The following is a 23,585-nucleotide window of genomic DNA, read 5'->3' as shown; positions in this document are numbered from 1 at the left end:
CTCAACGATACCCACGAGAGAAAGAATAAAAACACAAGCTATTACGTCAGGAGGCGTCCGAAGCCGAACAAACGTAAAACTTATTTGGAATCTTATGAAGGATACTAATAAAAAATAGGAAATAAAGCTTCCCTTTTGAAATGATCCACGCCCAGAGAACCACTACAATGGTGAGCCAAGCCTAGCCATGTATTCAGTTTTACTAAAGAAAAAGCACATGCAGCCTAATGACGGAGATACCAGCAATCCTGCACAACACAACATAGCAGAGCCCATTCCTCGGGCCAGTAAAACAACATCACCAGTGTTTGGACAATCCCGCTTTTGGTTGCAGTGTCCATTTAAATGAACCAGAAGTCAATATAGAAGAGCTTTGTTAGTAAAGCTGTTGAGCGACACCGGCGCAACCGCCCATCATGAGGGAAGGTCAGAAAAATTGTCATTTGGCCACAAATATATTTAAAATCCATCTGTTTTTATTCCCTATGGTTAAGCCACTTTGCAAGTGTTGAAAATCTAAAATGGCATTGACAACCTTCAGTTTATTCTTCCATATAGGGGACAATCTATGGTTCCGCATACAATATTCTACAAGGGGTTTATCACCAACAAGTGATATGCAAAATGAAATGGTTCAAACGACACGATAATAGGATCGTCTGGAGCGGTGAACGGGGATCTCCCGCTGTCCACCCATTCCTGAAAGTACTTATCCCGCCATATAAAAGTGCTTTATCGTGTGCTGTAGAAAAAAAACAAAAAAACTGAAGGATCGTAGCAGCAGCAGCAGCTTGTAGCAAAATCCCAGGACTGTGCGATGGCAGAGAGTCACTATGACACAGGAGAACTTTGCGGATGACATTTTATGACGCACAAATGTTTAAAAGCTTTATACTTCCTCCGGTTCAGGATTGTTAAGGATCTTCCGATGGGCCTGACGCAGGAACTGCTGCTGTTTGAAATACACCTTGAAAGCTCCTTTTATGGCAACGAAAGCAATGCCACCCTGAAAAACAAGACGGCACAACGTTAACTCATTCATCACCGCCACTTATCCGTGTTACTGTGGAATCTCACACAATCAGATAAAATGACTCAAAAACATTGTGCGTATAAAGGGTCTATTCACAAGCCGAACTTATCTATAGGGCCCCAATCACTCAATGGATGCCAAGTGTCCTTTCGGAATTATATTAGTGTGTACCGGACGGACTATCTATTTTACAAAACTTATACCATACGGTATAGGTGATTTTTTTAAATGGAAGACGGTGGGTGATAAAACACTGTATACCTATAGAGTAGCATACGCACTATCGAATGCGGAGCTGCACTAGAATATTCTGAGTGCAAGACGGCAAGAAATTACCCTTTACAAAGGCGCTGTTCCTCTTGCGGTATTAAAGGCGTTATCCGGGGGACCAAAAATTGCTTTGCATTCATATTTTTGTGTAAAGAGAAGTCACTTACTAATGTACTTTAATTAAAAATTTGTTACTAAATGGTGCCGTTCAGACCTTGTGAACTGTTCCAAGAAGTCCTGGAGCTTTTTTTAATAATGATGATGCCCCGACACGGCCCCACGTGACTGAGGGCTTGCGTCCTGTGCCGTCCGTCTCGGCGTGTTATCAATGGCATGACCGCAAGGGGGTGTCACGCTGCCTACTGCAGGAGTCCCCGAGCAGAGCATCAGCTCAGTAGGCAACGTGACACCCGCTTGCGGTCATGCCATTGATAACACGCCGAGACGGACAGCACAGGACGCAAGCCCTCAGTCACGAGGGTCCGTGTCAACACGTCATCATTATTACAAAAGCTCCAGGACTTCCGGGAACACGTCACCGGGTTTGAACAGCACCGTTTAGTACCAAATTTTTAATTAAAGTACATTAGTAAGTGACTTGTTTTTACATAAAAATATGAATGCAAAGCCATTTTTGGTCCCCAGATAACCCATTTATACGGACGCAAATCATTGATCCACAAAATGCGGACCACACACACGGATGGCTTCCGCGTGTGGTCCGTAGTTTTAACGGACCGATGAATAGAATGGCCGAGACTGTTCTGTTCCGCAAAAACGGACAGGAATAGGACCGCTTCTAAAATTTGCAGGACGGACACAAGGATCTGCAAAAAAAAAAAAAAAACGGATGTGTGCGTGGCCTAATAGAAATGAATGGGTCAATGTGCTATTAATTTAAAAAAATGGATAGCACGAGGAAGAATATCACTGAAGTGTGCTTGAGGCTTAAGGATGATCCTCTGGGGTCACGCAAATCTGAACCTTTTATCAATATCGTAGCATGCAACGCGTTTCCTTCATCAGGCAGATTTACATATATACACACAATAGCATACGCCAGAGACAAATGTGGGGAAATTTTTCCGATGTATACCTGAAAACGTACACTGCTAGGATACTAGAAATATTGCTATAGCGACCACTGAAAGGCGTCCCAAATCCTAATTTAGGGCACAAAATTTAAAGAATGCATTATATGTAAATAAGTGATTTACAGCCTGATGAGCCGTCAATGGCACCACGTGACCGCGGCCACAGCACTATATTGCCTAAAGGAGTCACAGCTGCCACTATGTCAGGTCAGCACACTTAACAGGGATTTGGGGCACCATTCAGTAGGGGTGTAGGGCATCTAAAAGATACGCTTATTTAAAGGGGCCTGTCCTGGGGACAGATTCACTTTTAAGCCACCCATACGTAAGCAATGATGGGAAATCTGCCCCTCTACGCATCCAACTTTATGCAATATTGAGGAATTCTGAACATGAACTCAGCCCTATAATCTTCAGGCTAGAATAACTTTGGTTGCCCAATTCCCAGTGGCGTGGCACATGTGGCAGAATTTTAATGCGACTTGGTAGTTTCTACTTAATTCCCTCCCGACATTTGACATATGTACAGTACATCAGTCGGAAGTGGTATGTACGGAGCGGGTGTCAGCTGTACATTACCGCTGACACTCGCTCTAACGGCCAGAATCATAGAGGACTCAGAACCCAGAAGTTTAATCACTTACATACTGCAGTCAATAGCGGCATCTATGCAGTTAAATAGCGGAAAGGGGCCCCTCTGTCATCACATCGCAAATGACGGAGTTATCATGGCAGCAGGGGGCCTAATGAAGGTCACCAGGTCTGCCATCTTGGTTCTCCAATTAAGCCCTACTAGAGGCAAGGCTTAATAGGAAGCTGCAAAATGCACCGAAATACATGTGTTGCAGTGTATTGTACAAGCGATCGAACGATCACATGCTCAAGTCCCCAAGTGAGACATAAAAAAATATTTAAAAAAAAAAAAATTGTAAAAAGAAAAAGTAAAAAATATTAAATTGCAGTTTTATTTTTTTGGGGGTTTTTTTCTTTACTTTTTAACATATTTTTTTAGAGACTTTTGTGCGGGACACTAAAAAAATCTGTGCACAAACTCTGCCCAGAACTTGATATTTGGGATATGAACTGCGGTTCCTTCCTCACCACTTTGTACAGCGATCTTTAGAAGTGGAAAGATGCTGAAAGGACCAGAGCAGTCTATATGACCTGATCCCCAATCAGTAGGCTGTCGTTTGTGATGTGTGCGCCAGGGCTTTAAGGTGGCCATACAGATTAGATATGTTGGCTGGATCCACCAGCAGTCTGACGTCCCTGAGAATGTTCTTGCCCTGTACTTCATAGTTATCATGGACAGAATATCGTTTTCACAGGTTCTGCTGAATGTTTGTGGAATATGGAAGATCTGTCAGATTACAAATCTCCAGAATACAGAAATATATGGCTTTGATAATGCCATTCAACGCTTTCCTGTATGTCAAAACAAGAAGGTCAAACCACAGATGCCTTTAGGGCGTGAACCCCCCTAAAAGAAACACGTAAGGGCCTGTTCAGATTTGTGTTAATCATTTCCATTGTACTACTCCGAGGAGCAAAACAAAAATACCAGAAGCGCCGATTCCGTTGCACGACTGACACCATCGGCGCCCAAAGTAACCCACTTTAATGAGTTCCGTCGGGTTTCCGTCGTAGTGTCCGTGCTGCGCTATGGTTTACAGTGTTTTCTGGATCGGTGACGGAGACCCCTAACGGAGCCTCCAACGCAGATGTGAAAAGGCCCTATTTCAATATGCAGTAATCACTGGGCTGGAGAAAGTGTCTGCCACGAACAGTGAGCAGCGGAAAATCTGGTGACCATTTATCAATTATAGGTTGCGTTACCGTTATGTGCACATACTTGGATGATAGGTGGTTAATACAAGAGGTTTCCATCTACATTCACTTTATACATCTGCAAATTTTCACATAGAAGATCCTTACCAAAATAGTCCTTTGCAGGTTGGAATTAACACTGCTGAACATCAGTTTGCCAACTATTGTAGCAATGGTAGGAAAGACTAGAGCTCCGCATAATATGCGGGTAGCAGAGACATGATCTGCTAAAGGGTTGGCTTCAGCGGGCACCCGGGGCACTGGACATCCAATTCCTGTGAAGATTCAAAATGATGCAAGGAAAGTCATCACGTGCAATGTCTGTAAGCACCTGTAACCTGCATGGGCTACTATCACAGTACCACTATATGGCGGCAATATATTAGATCACTATCGGTAGACTTCCCAGTAGATCTCAATTTTGGGCCACAACGCTAATCTGCTGCAGAAGTGGGCACACCGTTCTCTAGTCAAATGTTCGCTGGCGAATCATTTATAGACTCGTGAGTATTCAGCATCATTGATAGTTGGCGTGGCTCTGGTTATATATACTATAATATATACACTAGCACAGGGGAGGGGCAGCACCGTCATGTAGGAAGAAAGCACGTCTGGGGTACAAGTGCTGCTATGACTATTATGGGAGCACAAGGGTATGTTCCCGTCCCTGGTCCCCTAACAGATCACTTTTTTATTCATTTATCCAAAATATAAAAGATTTAATTAGACTTTACCTGGAAATATGCTGTTAAGTATCTGCAATTTATTGGAGTATTTACGCCACAGTCTGAGCACATAATCTTCCCAGCGGATCATTTTGCCTAGGATCAGCATTACAGGGATGGTAGGAAGACCAATGAGCAGGAACAGAGGATCAGCGCGCTCCATGACATCCAAGCCTTCCTTGTGGCCAACAACCTGATGAATAAAAGACCAATGTAGATTGCCATCATCAAACCGACAAATGAAGGAGACCACCATAAAAATATATCATGTAATTCAATGGGGCTAATCCGCAGCTCTGGTGTGAATAAAGCCTAGACCTGCACATTCATTCACTGCCAAGTAGAATCCAAAGCCCAACACTGTAAAAGGATAAAATAAAAAGAGTGGAGAAGTCAACACTTTAAAAAAAACAAAAAACACTGTTCTAGCCAAGGCAAATAATTCCCAGCAACTCAAAGCAACATTATTGACTAAGTTCCCCATATCCCAGGCACATAAAAGGACAAATTGGTGGCATACTTTCTCATAAACGTGGTACGATGACCCACACGGGTCGCGAGATCTCTAAAATATAACAGAACTTGGAGTGTAGCATTTCCACACCGCTAGCAGCTTCATAGGGTCATAAGTTGGATTCCTCGTCATCCTCCAGGTCGGCTGTCAGCGCTTTGTTTCGTCACCATGGTGACTGGAGCATAAAGGGTTTTGCAGCCGGTTTCAAGGGCTCGATATTGAGCCGGATTTACATTCAGAAACCAAGAAAATGATTGTGGCTTAGTGCTGATGCTGTAATTATTTTACTAGCCTGATTCCCACTGCTCGTGTCTATGAGTTTATATAGGGATATTGATTAGAGAAAATCTTGCAGCTTTCCTGAAGACAAATCTGCTCCACTGAATATTCCCTGCACCAAAAGTAGTGCCATAGGCTCGACAGAATGATGTCCTTCAAAATAGGGCTGGGGCACTATACTGTGCAGGGAGGCACTATGGGGGCATTTATACTGTGCGGGGAGGCACTATGGGGGCATTTATACTGCGCGGGGAGGCACTATGGGGGCATTTATACTGTGCAGGGAGGCACTATGGGGGCATTTATACTGTGCGGGGAGGCACTATGGGAGCATTTATACTGTGCGGGGAGGCACTATGGGGGCATTTATACTGCGCGGGGAGGCACTATGGGAGCATTTATACTGTGCAGGGAGGCACTATGGGGGCATTTATACTGTGCAGGGAGGCACTATGGGAGCATTTATACTGTGCGGGGAGGCACTATGGGGGCATTTATACTGCGCGGGGAGGCACTATGGGGGCATTTATACTGTGCGGGGAGGCACTATGGGAGCATTTATACTGCGCGGGGAGGCACTATGGGGGCATTTATACTGTGCGGGGAGGCACTATGGGGGCATTTATACTGCGCGGGGAGGCACTATGGTGGCATTTATACTGCGCGGGGAGGCACTATGGGGGCATTTATACTGCGCGGGGAGGCACTATGGGGGCATTTATACTGTGCAGGGAGGCACTATGGGGGCATTTATACTGCTCGGGGAGGCACTATGGTGGCATTTATACTGTGCGGGGAGGCACTATGGGGGCATTTATACTGCGCGGGGAGGCACTATGGTGGCATTTATACTGCGCGGGGAGGCACTATGGGGGCATTTATACTGCGCGGGGAGGCACTATGGGAGCATTTATACTGTGCGGGGAGGCACTATGGGGGCATTTATACTGCGCGGGGAGGCACTATGGGGGCATTTATACTGTGCAGGGAGGCACTATGGGGGCATTTATACTGCGCGGGGAGGCACTATGGGGGCATTTATACTGCGCGGGGAGGCACTATGGGAGCATTTATACTGTGCAGGGAGGCACTATGGGGGCATTTATACTGTGCAGGGAGGCACTATGGGGGCATTTATACTGCACGGGGAGGCACTATGGGGGCATTTATACTGCGCGGGGAGGCACTATGGGGGCATTTATACTGCGCGGGGAGGCACTATGGGAGCATTTATACTGTGCGGGGAGGCACTATGGGGGCATTTATACTGTGCGGGGAGGCACTATGGGAGCATTTATACTGTGCGGGGAGGCACTATGGGGGCATTTATACTGTGCGGGGAGGCACTATGGGGGCATTTATACTGTGCGGGGAGGCACTATGGGAGCATTTATACTGTGCGGGGAGGCACTATGGGGGCATTTATACTGTGCGGGGAGGCACTATGGGAGCATTTATACTGCGCGGGGAGGCACTATGGGGGCATTTATACTGTGCGGGGAGGCACTATGGGGGCATTTATACTGCGCGGGGAGGCACTATGGGGGCATTTATACTGCGCGGGGAGGCACTATGGGGGCATTTATACTGCGCGGGGAGGCACTATGGGGGCATTTATACTGCGCGGGGAGGCACTATGGGGGCATTTATACTGCGCGGGGAGGCACTATGGGAGCATTTATACTGCGCGGGGAGGCACTATGGGGGCATTTATACTGCGCGGGGAGGCACTATGGGGGCATTTATACTGTGCGGGGAGGCACTATGGGGGCATTTATACTGTGTGAGGAGCAGTGTCAAGGGGTATATTATATACAGTAGTATAGAACAAACTCAGGGAGATATATATTAATTCAAAGGCGTAGCATGCAAATAGGGGGTGTGGTATGTAAATAGGGCATGGTCTAAATAATAGTCCTAACACTGCAGTCATAGTTACATGCTCAATTAATCGTGATATTTTATTTAGTTCATAATCGCCCAGCCCTAGTTCAAAAGGAAGAACACATTTACTTACAAGTTTCATTGGCATGCATGTTATTATCTGTATAATTATATTGGGATTGTAACAATTCTACAGAAACTGCGCTGCAAAACTTTCTTACCAATTGGTTCCCCTGCTTCCATTTCAATAGAATTCAGTACCAGAAGTAGTTTTGCAGCAGCCAGAGCAACTTACTTTATGATACACAGCCCAACTGCTGCAAAATGTCTTCTCGGAAAGCAGCAGTGGTTTCTTATAAACACCTCTCCATATGTTCTATTAGTGCAAATGGACTTCATGAAGGGGTATTCCCCCGCTCGGGACACCCCACCCTATGAACCAGACCTGCAAACAAGCAGTAGCTGTTACTTTGGTGGACCCAGACCATCTTTGTATTACATAAAAGGCCATTCACTTGAACGACTACATGTAATACACGATTTCCCCTATAATAGGCGCTGCAGGGAAAATGAAAAGCCGGGGTCCACTTCCTAACAACATGGTGTTATAAAGCCTACAGATAATGCAGAGGAATATTCCCACTCTTTCCCTTTCTAATGACTGATTTTGAGCCATGAAGGTTTTCGATGGAACGGCTGACGATCAGTAACCTGAAATACAAGGCAGCACATATGGCGTTGTCGTCAGGATGTAGAATAAAGCACTGCAGAGCGTTAAATACTTAATGGGCTGCCAGAACCACACAAAACATCAGGAAAAAACAATTCTCCATCTCCTCGATGTGGTTTTTGTGAGCGATCAGTTATATATTTGCTATGCAAATACACACAACAGGAGCTCAAAAGAAACTGGCGGAAAATCAAAGTCAACATTGACATAATTAGCACAGATGTTAATTAACAATGATAATCACAATTAACATTCTCTTCTTATACTTTGATTACTCATTAGCGCGGAGAAGAAGCTTTGCGTTTTTAAACCAAGGAGATTTATGGTTTTATTGTTAATGCAGTTTCAAGAGCTCTAGGAACGGGAGCAGAGAATTGCTCATTAGTCAGGACCCCTTAGTACCGAAGAAAATTTTCAGGTACCAATGCCCTCAATGCCACAAGCCAAACCGGATACTACAGAAGGTATGCTGCTAGGAAAATTCAGTGCAGTAAAAAATGGTGACTGTTGGCAAAGGAGAACAATGGATCGTACTTGTCAGATATCTCCAGTACCCCCTGCTCTGGGCTCGGTGCTGCTGCACTGCTTTTCAGCTCTCCCATACACATTCACCATGAGTCAGTACCTCTAAACTACAATAGGTGGCGCTATTTCATTCAGAGCCCTATGCATCTTATTGAACTAGAATGTCACGATTGGTTAGAATATTGGGTAGATGTTTTATCGCTTGTCTGCCTTTTGGCTAAGATCAAGTGTAGTACCTGCTCAAGCGGAGGTTAGTAATCATCCCTGCCGGTGGAAGTTTGGACCATCGTAGAGGGTTGACAGAACGCCGAGGTGAGGGCAGGGAACCACAACGGTCATCGCTCTGGTATACGCATTTGGTTTAAAAGGTACCATTTGTAGGTGACCAGGCGACCGCCGGATCGAGGTCAGGTCGTCGGGTAGTTTGGAAGCCCGAGTTGCTACGTGCCCCAGGTCTGGTGACCCTGGGGTGCCCTAACTCACTGGGGGTGGGATCGCACGGAGTGAAGGCACATTTGCACGCACTACTATTTCACACTTCTGAACACGAACCTTTATTCTCCCGGCCTTCTGGCTGGGAGATGAGGAATTTTTATACCTGGCGAATGTCCAGGCTGTATCACAGCGCACATCCACTTATTTAATTTTGTTTTTCACTGTGTCTGTCATGTTTTGTCACAAAGATTTTGGGATGCGGTGCCCTTTTGGGACCCTCCTGAGGTCTAGGGGGAAAATGTGTGGCCATCTGGTTCCGTTTTCCCCTGCAACCCGGCCTCCCTTCGTCGGAGGGGAGGTGCAACCTCGATGCAGGCTCCTAGGTAGAAGCCTAGGAGTGTGTTTGGGTCTCCCTAAGCTTCGGCGAGGGGGGGAGGGGGGATCATCGATCCTCATGGTTTGGAGTGTCGGGGAACGGTTGCGATAGACCGCATCCTTGTGCGCTTTTTGTGTGGCACCTCTGCACTTTTTATGCACTTGGGTGATAGAAAGCACGGCTCAAGCTTTCAAAAAAATAAAAATAAATTGGGTAAAAGTTGAAGATTGTAGACTCATGGTGTCATACTCTAATTAGCAAAGCAACATAAAACATCTGCAAAGGTTTCCTAAGAATTAAATGGTCCAACAGTCTGGAGGGTAAGCCACAAAAGGACATTGATAAAGAAGCCGGCTGTTCACAGTGCTGTATCCAAGCATATTAATGGAAAGTTGCGAGGAACTAAAAAGTGTGGTAGAAAAAAGTGCACAAGCAACAGGGATAACCGCAGCCTTGAAAGGATTGTCAGGAAAAGGCCATTCAATAATCTGGGGGAGATTCACAAGGAGTGGACTGTGGCTGGAGTCAGTGCTTCAAGAGCCACCACACACAGACGTATCCAGGACATGGGATATAATTGTCGCGTTCCTTGAGACAACGTCAGAAGTGTCTTACCTGGGCTAAGGAGATAAAGGACTGGTCTGTCGCTTAGTGTCTAAAGTCCTGTTTTCAGATGAAAGTAAATTTTGCATTTAATTTCGAAATCTCGGTCCCAGTCTGGAGGAAGAGAGGAGAGACATCAATCCAAGTTGTTTGCGGTCCAGTGTGAAGTTTCCACAGTCAGTGATGGTTTTGGGGCCATGTCATCTGCTGGTGTTGATCCACTGTGTTATATCAAGTCCAGAGTCAGCGCAGCGTCTAGCAGGACATTTTAGAGCACTTCATGCTTCCCTCTGCTGACAAGCTTTATGGAGATGCTGATTTCATTTTCCAGCAGGACTTGGCACCTGCCCACACTGCCAAAAGTAGCAATACCCGGTGTAATAACCACAGTATCACTGCGCTTGATTGGCCAGAAAACTCGCCTGACCTAAACCCCATAGAGAATCTACAGGGTATTGTCAAGAGGAATATGAGAGACACCGGACTCAACAATGCAGACGAGCTGAAGGCCGCTATCAAAGCAACCTGGGCTTCCATAACACCTCAGCAGTGCCACAGGCTGATCCCTCCATGCCACGCCACATTGATAACACCTCAGCAGTGCCACAGGCTGATCGCCCCCATGCCACGCCGCATTGATGCAATAATTCATGCAAAAGGAGCCCCGACCAAGTATTGAGGGCATATACTGTACATACTTTTTCAGTAGGCGAATATTTCAGTATTAAAAATCATTTCTGAAATTGGGCTTATATAATATTCTAATTTTCTGAGAGACAAAATTTTGCGTTTTCATTAACTGTTACCATAATCATCAACATTAAAGAAAAAAAATGATGGAAATAGATCACTCTGTGTAATGAATCTATAGAATATATGAGTTTCACTTTTTGAATTGAATTACTGAAATAAATTAACTTTTTGAGGATATTTTAATTCATTGGGAAGGACTAATATATATATGATGTTTGCAATCACTTCTTAACAGTGTCCCAGAGCTAGAGACACAATGAACTAATATTTGGAAGGAACTAGATCCTAATTAACTAATCCCCAAAATTAACTAGATTTCCCATCACTCTTTTGTACTGACTGGATAACCTGTTCATATGCCCTAGTAGGGAACCGACATTGGCATGAACTACCCTCAAGCTGCCTCACACGGATTGGTCCGCATCAGAGGTAGGGAAGCTAGCTCCACCCTGTTGGCTAACTACAGCAAATTAGCATATAGGGAGCCAACAACAGTGGGCCATATCTCTGGAAAGGAGGAAGGGTTCAGGACAAACAAAAATAGCACTGGAATCATGAAGACAGCGCTATTCAGGTCAGTGTCAGGCCCTCTTTAACCCCTTCCCTCTTTAGCCACTTTTGACCTTCCTGACAGAGCCTCATTTTTCAAATCTGACATGTGTCACTTTATGTGGTAATAACTCCGGAATGCTTTCACCTATCCAAGCGATTCTGAGATTGTTTTCTCGTGACACATTGGACTTTATGTTACTGGCAAAATTTGCTCGATATGTTCAGTATTTAATTGTGAAAAACACCAAAATTTAGCGAAAAATTGCAAAAATTAGCATTTTTCTCAATTTAAATGTATCTGCTTGTAAGACAGGCAGTTATAATACACAAAATTGTTGCTAATTAACATCCCCCATATGTCTACTTTAGATTGGCATCGTTTTTTGAACATCCTTTTATTTTTCTATGACCTCACAAGGCTTAGAACATTAGCAGCAATTTCTCACATTTTCAAGAAAATTTCAAAAGGCTATTTTTACAGGGGCCAGTTCAGTTGTGAAGTGGTTTTGAGGGCCTTATATATTAGAAACCCCAAAAAAGTCACCCCATTTTAAAAACTTCACCCCTCAAAGTATTCAAAACAGCATTTAGAAAATGTCTTAACCCTTTAAACATTTCACAGGAATTAAAGCAAAGTAGAGGTGAAATTTACAAATTTCATATTTTTCTGCAGAAATACATTTTTAATACAATTTTTTTTATAACACAGAAGGTTTTACCAGAGAAATGCAACTCAATATTTGTTGCCCAGTTTTTGCAGTTTTAGGAAATATCCCACATGTGGCCGTAGCGTGCTACTGGACTGAAACACCGGCCTCAGAAGCAAAGGAGCACCTAGTGGATTTTGGGGCCTTATTTTTGTTAGAATATATTTTAGGCACCATGTCAGGTTTGAAGGGCTCTTGCGGTGCCAAAACAGTCAAAATCCCCCAAAAGTGACCCCATCTGGGAAACTAGACACCTCAAGGAAATTATCTAGGGGTGTAGTGAGCATTTTCACCGCACAGGTTTTTTACAGAAATTATTGGAAGTAGGCCGTGAAAATTAAAATCAACATTTCTTCAAAGAAAATGTAGGTTTAGCGATTTTTTTTCTCATTTCCACAAGGACTAAAGGAGAAAAAGCACCGCAAAATTTGTAAAGCAATTTCTCCCGAGTAAAACAATACCTCACATGTGGTAATAAACGGTTGTTTGGAGACACGGCGTGGCTGAGAAGGGAAAGAGCGCCATTTGGCTTTTGGAGTTCACATTTAGCAGGAATGGTTTGCGGAGGCCATGTCACATTTACAAAGCCCCTGAGGGGACAAAACAGTGAAAACCCCAAACAAGTGACCCCATTTTGGAAACTATACCCCTTGAGGAAATTATCTAGGGGTATAGTGAGCATTTTGACCCCACAGGTTTTTTGCAGAAATTTTTGCAAGTAGGCTGTGAAAATGAAAATCTACATTTTTTCAAATAAAATGTAGGTTTAGCTAATTTTTTTTCATTTCCACAAGGACTAAAGGAGAAAAATCACCATAAAATTTGTAAAGAAATTTCTCCCGAGTAAAACAGTACCCCACATGTGGTAATAAACGGCTGTTTGGACACACGGCGAGGCTGAGAAGGGAAAGAGCGCCATTTGGCTTTTGGAACTCAAATTTAGCAGGAATGGTTTGCGGAGGCCATGTTACATTTACAAAGCCCCTGAGGGGACAAAACAGTGGAAACCCCCCACAAGTGACCCCATTTTGGAAACAACACCCATTGAGGAAATTATCTAGGGGTATAGTGAGCGATTTGACACCACAGTTTTTTTGCAGAAATTATTGGAAGTAGGCCCTGAAAATAATAATCTACATTTTTTCAAAGAAAATGTAGGTTTAGCTAATTTTTTCTCATTTCCAGAAGGACTAAAGGAGAAAAAGCACCACAAAATTTGTAAAGCAATTTCTCCCGAGTAAAACAATACCCCACATGTGGTAATAAACGGCTGTTTGGACACACGGCAGGGCTTAGAAGGGAAAGAGCACTATTTGACTTTTTGAGATCACATTTAGCAGGAATGATTTGCGGAGGCCAGGTCACATTTGCAAAGCCCCTGAGGGGACAAAACAATGAAAACGCCCAAAAAGGGACTCCATTTAGGAAACTACACCTCTTGAAGAATGCATCTAGGGGTGTAGTGAGCATTTTGACCCCACAGATGTTTCATAGAATTTATTAGAATTAGGCAGTGAAAATAAAAACAGTCCTTTTTCTTCAATAAGACGTAGCTTTAGCGCAAATTTTTTCATTTTCTCAACAAATAAAGGAAAAAAAGAACCCAACATTTGTAAAGCTATTTCTCCCGAGTACGGCAATACCCCATATGTGGTCATAAACTGCTGTTTGGGCAAACGGCAGGGCTCAGAAGGGAAGGACCGCCATTTGGAGTGCAGATGTTGCTGGATTGGTTTCTGGGCACCTGTGGGCCCAAAACAGTGGAAACCCCCCAGAAGTGACCCCATTTTGTAAACTACACCCCTCAATGCATTTACCAAGGGGTGTAGTAAGCATTTTAACCCTGCAGGTGTTTTGTAGAAATTAGTGTGCGCTCAATGTTGCAGAGTGAAAATGGGATTTTTTTCCATAGATATGCCAATATGTGGTGCCCGGCTTGTGCCACCATAACAAGACAGCTCTCTAATTATTATGCAGTGTTTCCCGGTTTTAGAAACACCCTACATGTGGCCCTAATCTTTTGTCTGGACATATGACAGGGCTCAGAAGTGAAGAGTACCATGCGGAGTGGAGGCCTAATTTGGCGATTTACAAAGTATTGGTTCACAACTGCAGAGGCTCAGATGTGAAATAATAAAAATAAACCCCTGATAAGTGACCCCATTATGGAACTGCACCCCTCAAGGCATTTATTAAGGGGTGTAGTGAGCATTTTCACCCCACAGGTCTTTTCCATAAATGAATGCGCTGCGGATGGTGCAAATTAAAAATTTATATTTTTCCCTAGATATGCCATTCAGTGGCAAATATGTCATGCCCAGCTTATGACGCTGGAGACACACACCACAAAAATTGTTAAAAGGGTTCTCACGGGTATGACGGTGCCATATATGTTGAAGGAAACTGCTGTTTGGGCACGCTGTAGGGTTCAGGGCCGAGGGAGCACCATTTGGCTTTTGGAGAGCGGATTTTGCTTGGTACTATATTTGTTTGAGTATTGCTGGTGTTTTATAATGTGGGGGTACATGTAAGCGGGGCGGAGTATATAAGGGGCATAGTCAGGTGGTATAAAAAAATAAAAATAATCCATAGATGTGTGTTACGCTGTGAAGCAATCCTTTCTGCACAGGCCAGTGTCGCACTGATAAATGGTGTCATTTCTTATCCCCCTTTTGGTCCACACTCCGCGCCTTTGTAGTTTGGGGAATTTTGCTGGGAAAGTATTATCCTGGTATAATACGGGCACCGTCGCTTCCATCGGATATGATTGGGCCCTCCCTTCCTGGTTCCCTAATTTTAGGTCCTTGATAAATCGCCTCTTGAAACAGAAGAAATGTTCTCCTCGGGCACAACTGCATATTTTTTTATTTCCTGACTTATTGGAGCCATAACTAATTTTATTTTTCATAGACGTAGCGGTATGAGGGCTGGTTTGTTGCGGGACGAGCTATAGTTTTTATAGGTACCATTTTTGGATATGTGCGACTTTTTGATCACTTTTTATTGTAATATTTGTAGGGCAAAGTGACTAAAAAACAGAAACTCTGGTAACGTTTTTTACGGGTTTTTTTTACGCTGTTCACCGCGTGCAATAAATAATATAATATTTTGATACCTCCGGTCGTTACGGTCGTGGCGATACCAAATACATATGGTTTATTATTATTTTTCAATAATAAAGGACTTGATAAGAGTAAAAGGGGGATTGTGTGTTATTTGATTACTTGAAACTTTTATTGTTTTCAAACTTTTATTTTTTGCACTTTTTTTTACACTTTTTTATACTTTTTTTACACTTTTTCTCAAGTCCCACTAGGGGACTTGAAGGTCCAACGGTCAGATTTTTTTTTTTCTAATACATTGCACTACCTATGTAGTGCAATGTATTAGATCTGTCAGTCATTCACTGACAGCAAGCCGTTTAGGCTTCGCCTCCCGGCGGGGCCTAAATCGGCTTCCGTAATGGCAGAGCAGGAGACCATTGTGTCTCCTGTTGCCATAACAGCAGTCGCCAGTCCCGATTGCCTGTCAGGGCTGGCGATCTGCTTGTAACCGCTACGATGCAGCAATCGCTTTCGATTGCTGCATCGAAGGGGTTAATGGCAGGGATCGGAGCTAGCTCCGGTTCCTGCCGTTACAGGTGGATGTCAGCTGTACAGTACAGCTGACTTCCACCGCTGATGACGCCGGATCAGCTCCTGACCCGGCGCCATCTTGCCGGCAGCTACGGAAGCCGATCAGGCTCCGCCGCCGGGCGGATCTTGACCGGCTTCGGTGCTAGGCAGACCGGGAGGCCAGTATTAGGCCTCCGGTTGCCATTGCAGCCACCGGAACCCCGGCAATTTCATTACTGGGGTTCCGATGAGCTGCAAACACCTTAAGTGCAGCGATCGCGTTTGAGCGCTGCACTTAAGGGGTTAATGGCGGGGATCGAAGCTAATTTCGGTCCCCGCCGTTACAGTCGGATGTCAGCTGTAAGATACAGCTGAGATCCGGTGATGATGGGACCGGCTCAGCTTCTGAGCCGGTGCCAAACGTTTGACGTACATGTACGGCAAGATGCGGGAAGTCAGTACTTTCCATGACGTACATGTACGGCAAATGTCGGGAAGGGGTTAAAGGCTATACACACACACACACACACACACACACACTTGAAAGCTTTTTATTTATTAAGTATTATTATTGTTAAATCAATGTTTTAGGTGATTTTCTAAACTTTTTAAATTGACTTATTAAAAATGTAGTTTTGATTTTAGATACAGCTTCTATGTATCATCTATACATATGTATTGTTTGCTATGAGCCGATTCCGTCAATTCACCTGAACTTAGAAGTAAACGATATTACGGTGGTCCTGTGTGTTAAACACACACACACACACACACACACACACACACACAGACACACACACACAGGACCAGCTGTCAGCCGAACCATCAGCCGGGCTCCTAGCATCATAGTTATGTACGATGCTAGGAGTCCCTGCCTCTCCGTGGAACTACTGTCCCGTAGTGTAATAATGTTTTCAGTACGAGACAGTTGTCCGGCAGCGAGGCAGGGACTCCTAGCGTCGTACATAAGTATGAGGCTAGGAGCCCGGCTCCCTGCACTGTGTTGGGTCCGGCACTTGCGGCCGAAATACGTCCGTCAATTACGGACGTAATGCCCTCGTGTGCACATACCCTTAGTCTCCAGCTTATCTGCTTCTGGGTGTGGGGCTTAGTAATGGGGATGGGATTTAACAATCTTTCTTGCCTACTGCAGACAGGGCAGAGGGGAGGGAGGCTCCTGCTTCAGCCAGTTGTCCTACAGCCAGAAATAAGAATGTGAGAAGGAGGAGGGGAAATGGCTGATCTCCTGGAACACAGAAGAATTCCTTTATATATTTCTGTTTTAATTGTAATATGAGACGAATGGCACCAAAGGAAAAAAGAGATAAGGGGAAGAAAAGCTGCGACTTTTCTTTTTTTGTGCATTTTTACGTTTAGTGTTCCTTTAATTGTCCTATATGCGAGTATACGTTCAGTTCCTGCAGCTTTAACTGTATTGAAAGGCTCAAACAACTTTAGGATTTTTCACATTGAAAGGCGAGTGAAATTCTTTACACAATTCCTATTTTTAAGCCTCCTGTAGGCACAGTCACGCTGGACTTAATTGTTTGCGTGCTTCATAGACATACATATCCAAACGGAATATTTCAGATTAATAATCTAAACCTGGCACTGTAGGTATTGCATTATAAAGCTGCAACCCTTATCCTGGCCGCTTCATTTCACACGGCTTATCTAATATTTTTATGATCGATTACGTGGTTTTATCAAAAGATCCCAATAGAAGAAAATGAGGAAAACCTCTCCTTTGGGTCCAGTATGGCTTCTTCCGTCTGCGGAGATACAAAGCGATGGCTCGTTTAAGTCGCTGAGCCTCATAGCAGAAACTTATCTGGCCACAACCCATGACCCACACAGCTGCCTGCAAATCTACACATCTATGATTATACCCTAGGAGAACAAAACATCAGCCACTAATACTACAGGGAAATACGGTGAATACATCTGCTAGCAATAACCCGGCATTTTTCAAGACATCTTGAGGCTGGTAATTAAAATGCATCTTATGTTAAAAATGCACCCCAGTGGTTAATACAGTAGAGGGTTGATCTGTTGTATCCTTTCAGTGTCACATCAAACTACTGCTATTGTGGAGAAGACAAGAAATCTAACAGAAGAGACCAAAGCAATCAGAAAATCTCATACTCTGGAGTTCTGTAAATGTTTAAGAACTCCAAAGTCAATTGAAGAGCCCATTCTGCATATTCTAAAGAGCTAGATAAAAAGATGGGATGAGTCTCTGGTCACAGCTCAGTCCCATCAGGTTATCTTTACCCATGACAGACAGGACAGGCTAATGAGTTATTATAACCTGTAAAACAAAACAAAACACACAAACCCAACAAACCACTTATAAGTCCATGGGGTCCGTTACGAACCCAATCAATCAAAACGTGTCCTTCAAATTTGCCATAGTTCCTGGTCATGCCAATTTGAACAGAACCTAAAACAATAGCTGGTCGAGCGTTCAGATGACAGCTATTCCGCCCTACCTCCCCATACATATGCACTCTCAGGTCAGCCGAGTGTACATGTGTTGTCAATGGGGGCTCACATTTGCTGGCTTATCAACGTCCAGGATAGGGCCACGCACAAACACACACACACACACACACACACACACACACACACACACACGTCTAATGTGTATAGTCGCTGTAAAGGGACTCGGTCACCAGTTTATCAACTCGCTATCTCCTAACAAATCACACTGTAGTTATCAGTAGCAAAGCGCCTATTAGATTAGTTTAAAAAAAAATACTTTATCGTTTGCAAAGTTATGAGCATTTTTCTAGATATTCTAATGTGGCTCTAATAGCCAAATAGGAGGGGACTCTTTCTTTTCACTCTGGGTGGTGTAATGATTTCTATATGACGCTGTCCAATCAGCATACGGCTTCTCCCCCTTCTCTGTCCAGCAACACAGCGTGATCATATAGTATACAGCTTCCATTCCCGACTGTGTATTCAACTGGCGATATCTCCGGTTGTGTCACAGCTAGAACTGCGATCCTGGTGTCATATAAAAGATTAGAATCTCCTTTCATATGCCACCAGAACCACTGTGGTCCACAGCCCGAGATATGGCTGTTTGAAGTGATCCCCCTTCCCTTCAGCCTCAGTCTCTCACACTGTGTGAAGCAGCTTGATGCGGATTGGACAGCATCAGAGGCTGCTCAGTAGCATCACTTCTGTTACCTCCCAGTTGTCTAATAAAGGCTCATTTATATATTTAGCAAAAAAAGCTCATAACTTTTAAAATACTAAACTTTTTAGGACACTATTTTCACTAGCATTATCACTGCGACAGCGCCTATTAGATTAGCCAGGAGACTGGGCATTACTAAACTAGTGACAGATCCTCTTTAAGATACAGGAACTCATGACTTGGATACAGAGGACTTTTAGATTTTCGGATGGCTGACTAGGATGGGTTTCAGAATATCTTCACTTGCCTGCATGACAGTCACTGCTCCATATGTGACGGCAGTCCAATAGATAGATCCCACCATTATTCCAGCAGCAGCAAAAGGACAGGCTTTGGATATCAGTCTGTCTGCAAGGTCCAACATATATACAACAGGCCCTGGAAGAGAAGAGGTAAAGATATAGCTGAAATAATGGTCTTGAGAATCTATCCATCTAAGAGTAAGGGACATTTCTAACAAAGACCTGACACATTAAAACCTACTTTGGATGAATGCCAGACATTAGTATTGCCCAAGTACTAATGAGGTTTTCCCAGGACAGGTCATATAAAGGTTTATCGTGTGGATCGGGCAATGGAACCCAAATAATCTTGAGAGGGCGCGTCTGGCTGCTGGCAAAGTGGAAGAACATGAACGGCCACTCTCTATTACTGTCTAAGGGAGATATGATTGAGATATATATTTATTCTTTCTCAATAAAGCTTGTTTGAAAAAAAATAAAAATAAAAAAAGCGTGGAATAGGGACAGGCACACCTGGTATCGGGGAGGGTCCCAGCGATTACCTTTATAGCACAACCATTCGCTATGAGAAGTGCAAGACTAAAGGATCATTATAGGATTACAAAAGACACACAAGCTACAAAGGAGTAGTCAATTGTATGTGCATTCAGCCTGATTATCCACACCCATCACTAACAGGTGTAGAAAATCAAGCACACAGTCATACACAAGCAGTGGAACCGGTTGTCCTGAGCAGCTCTGTGACTATAGATGTGACCGTGTCCTAGGATTTTTCCAACAAGTCAGTTTGTCACATTTGTCAATAGTAAAGCTGACCTTGTGTGGTGCGATAATACAGCCTAATGCGACAACAGGGCAGACAATCACACCACATATGTCCGTGATTTCAACACTACTAGAGATCAGGAGTGCTCGATGCATCATTATAAAGGATACATTGCAGAAATAGCTCAAAACACCCAAACCCATCTATACCAGGTATAGGCGTCTGCCCACGTTCACATATGGTAAAGTCTACCCACCAGGATTCCCTTTTATTAACTGCTCGCCACTTGACATCAGTACATTTAAAGTTAAAGTGAAACTTTACCAGACACCAGAACCGATAAAAACACAGGGACATATACAGAAACACCGAAAAAGGCCATAAAGCACCTGCTCGCCCTTTCATCAGCATTTCTGGCCTGGCTGTGTCCATTTGCAAGTATGGCCTTTTTCGGTGTTTTTTTACCAGACACCCCCTCACTTGTTCAGGATGGACTGTTTGCAGGAGAACATTCCGGTTGTAATGAGAGATCAGGTGTTTTTTGGAGCAATGTTCATATTAGTTATACATGCGGTAAAACCAAACTGCAGCAAGGGTCGAGAAAGGAAATTAACCACTCCGTGCGGTAACCATTTTCCGTTTGGAATTTTAGTCTGCCTGCACGCCGTTTGCCGCGTTTTTTAGCCCGCGGCCAATAACGCAGCAAAAAACGCTTTCTCTGCCTCCCATTGAAGTCAATGGAAAGTCAGAGACGAACACGCCCGAAGATAGGGCACGTCGCTTCTTTTTACCGCGAGACTGTTTTTAGCCTCTCTCACTAATTCATACGACACTAAGCAATTAAGGCAGAAACATTCACATAATCTAAAAAAAAAAAAAAAAAAAAAAAACTATGACTTTTAGATTTAGTGGATTAAATGAGAAAAGGAGATAATACGTCAACATGGAATTGTTAACTGGCGAGCTCATAGGTGGGCAACATCTTTGAAAACAAATGGAGTAATAAAGTAAAAAGTGTCTGTGCACATCAGCCCATACTGTAAATTCATTAAACTCACCAAGATTTGGAAACTCTATTGAATATTCGGCATTACACTGCGGGCAAGCGACTCTGGCAGTACTGTTTCCTTTTTGTTTCTCATCTACCCACCGCTGGAGACATGACTGATGTACCCACTTCGTAGACCCTTTGCACCGGCATGGTCTGACCCACTCCGCTGTTCGGTCATCTTCATCTGTAGCGAAACATACCCAGCAACTCCTGGAAAACATACACCGTGGTGGTCAAGAAAAATAAAAGTATCTCATTGCACTTCTTAACTAATGAGATATAAAGATGAAAAGCTCTCATTAAGGATAGGAAGTTCCTTCCCACCCCAGAGTGGCATCTACTACACATATCACCACATACATTCACCTACCTGCTGCAGGAAAATACTTTCAACCTTGTAATATTTTGCATTTAGGAACCACATAAAAGACGTGCCAAAATTTTACCCAAATGATAAATGGCAGCTTTAAAACGTTGGTTCTGTAGAAATACGTATCTGCTTATACTAGAATTTAACCCTTTAAGGGCATAGCGACTCTGGGCCTTAAAACAAAATTGGACTTTGCAAAAACTTTTAATATGTCATCGAGACAGATCAGAAGTTTGGATCGGTAGGGGTCCAGGTGCGGAGACCCCCACTGTCGCTAAAGTGAAGATGCGGCAACGCTTAGATGAGCGCACTATACCTTTGGCTGTGATCAGTGCTCGTTGTTTGGCTGAAGACGGCTCACATAGAACATCTAACAATGAGCGCCAATCACAAGAGAAGATGCAAGGTACTCACTTGAGCGCTTCTGCACCTTCTTTTCAGCCATGGTGAGTACCAGGTCCCCCCACCGATCAAAACTTCTGATATGTCTACATTTCGTTGGGGGGGGATATGAAAAAAAAAAGTTTAACAGGATGAAATTGCTGCATTGTTTTAATTTGTTTACGCTGTTCACCGTGCTGGATAAATAACTTTATTTATATAGTATGGATCGTTGCGGATGCGGCGATATCAAATGTGTCGTTTTTAAACCCTTGTGGACACGGCCCATTTTTTCAAATCTGTTATGTGGTAATAACTTTGCAATGGTTTTACTTATCCAAGCGATTCGGAGATTGCTTTCTCGTGACACATTGTACTTTATGTTAGTGTAAAATTTGTCGATAAATTCAATCTTTTTTTGTAAAAAAAAAACACACACACCAAAATTGAGAAAATTTGCAACAATCTATTTTTTAATAAATTTAAATGTATCTGCTTGTATGACAGATAGTTATACCACACAATTAGTTACTAGTTAACATTTCCCATATATCTACTTGATCTTTGCATCGTTTTTGAACATCCTTTTATTTTTCTAGGATGTTAGGAGGCTTATAACTTTAGCAGCAATTTCTTACATTTTCAAGAAAATTCCCAAAACATATTTTAGGGACCAGTTCAGTTCTGAAGAGGCTCTGAGGGGCCTATATATTAGAAACCCCCCATAAGTCACCCTGTTTTAAGAACCGCACCCCCGTAAGTATTCAAAACAGCATTTAGAAAGTTTCTTAACCCTTTAGGTGTTTCACAAAAATGACAGCAAAGAGGAGGAGAAATTTACTAAATTATTACTTTTTTAGAAAATCCATTTTAATCCATTTTATTCTTTAGCACAGAAGGTTTTACCAGAGAAACACAACTCAATATTTATTGCACAGCTCCTAGCGCTAGCGTGCTAATAGACAAACAGAGGCCTTCAAAGCAAAGGAGCACCTAGAGGGTTTTGGGGTCTTCTTTTTATTAGATTAGATTCTAGGCACCATGTCAAGTTTGAAGAGGTCGTGTGGTGCCAAAACATAGGAAACACCCCCAAAAAGAGACAATTTTGGAAACTAAACACCCCCTCCCAAGAAATTATCTAGGGATATAGTGAGCAATTTTACCCCATAGGTTTTTAGCTAAATATATTGAAATTAGGCCGTGAAATGTAGAGTTAGCTCAGATTTTTTCATTTCAATAAGGAATAAAAGGAGAAAAAGCATCCCAACATTTGTACGGAAATGTCTCCCGAGTACGATAATATCCCATATGTTATTGACTGCTCCTTGGACAGAAAGGAAGGAGGTCCAGGCAAAAAAATGTTGCCCTACTTTCTCTGCTAGTTTTAGTTGTTTGTTCTAGGGCATAGACTTTGCCCTCCATAGATATGCGATGTGCCTGCCCATTCTTGGTTTTTCACAGAAAGGAAGGAGCACCATTTGGCTTTTGGAGCTTAAATATTGCTGGAACGGTTATCGATTGCAATGTCGCATTTGCAAAGCAACTGAGGGACCAAAACAGTGAAAACCCCCCAAAAGTGACCCCACTTGGGAAACTGCATCCCTCAAGGAATCTATCTAGGGGCATAGTGAGCATTTAGACCCCAC

At 43.4% G+C, this 23,585-nt stretch overlaps 1 protein-coding gene across 1 annotated transcript in view; it reads right to left on the bottom strand.

Moving 5' to 3' along the window:
* Positions 1 to 454: 454 nt before the first annotated feature.
* Positions 455 to 23,585, bottom strand: part of MARCHF5 (membrane associated ring-CH-type finger 5) — a 64,465-nt gene continuing 41,334 nt past the window's right edge. Inside the window, exons 2-6 of the mRNA XM_075840988.1 lie at positions 21,196 to 21,398; positions 19,377 to 19,507; positions 4,959 to 5,142; positions 4,333 to 4,499; positions 455 to 1,006 (exon numbers count right to left, since the gene is read on the bottom strand). Coding sequence (XP_075697103.1) covers positions 890 to 1,006; positions 4,333 to 4,499; positions 4,959 to 5,142; positions 19,377 to 19,507; positions 21,196 to 21,398 — 802 coding nt within the window. The 3' untranslated portion in view covers positions 455 to 889. The remainder of the gene's footprint in view (positions 1,007 to 4,332; positions 4,500 to 4,958; positions 5,143 to 19,376; positions 19,508 to 21,195; positions 21,399 to 23,585) is intronic.

The sequence above is a fragment of the Rhinoderma darwinii genome, chromosome 11, assembly GCF_050947455.1.
Source record: "Rhinoderma darwinii isolate aRhiDar2 chromosome 11, aRhiDar2.hap1, whole genome shotgun sequence".
In the NCBI taxonomy this organism is placed as follows: Eukaryota; Metazoa; Chordata; class Amphibia; order Anura; family Rhinodermatidae; genus Rhinoderma; species Rhinoderma darwinii.
Note: the sequence above shows the minus strand (reverse complement) of the source record. Positions and strands in the feature narration are given on the sequence as shown.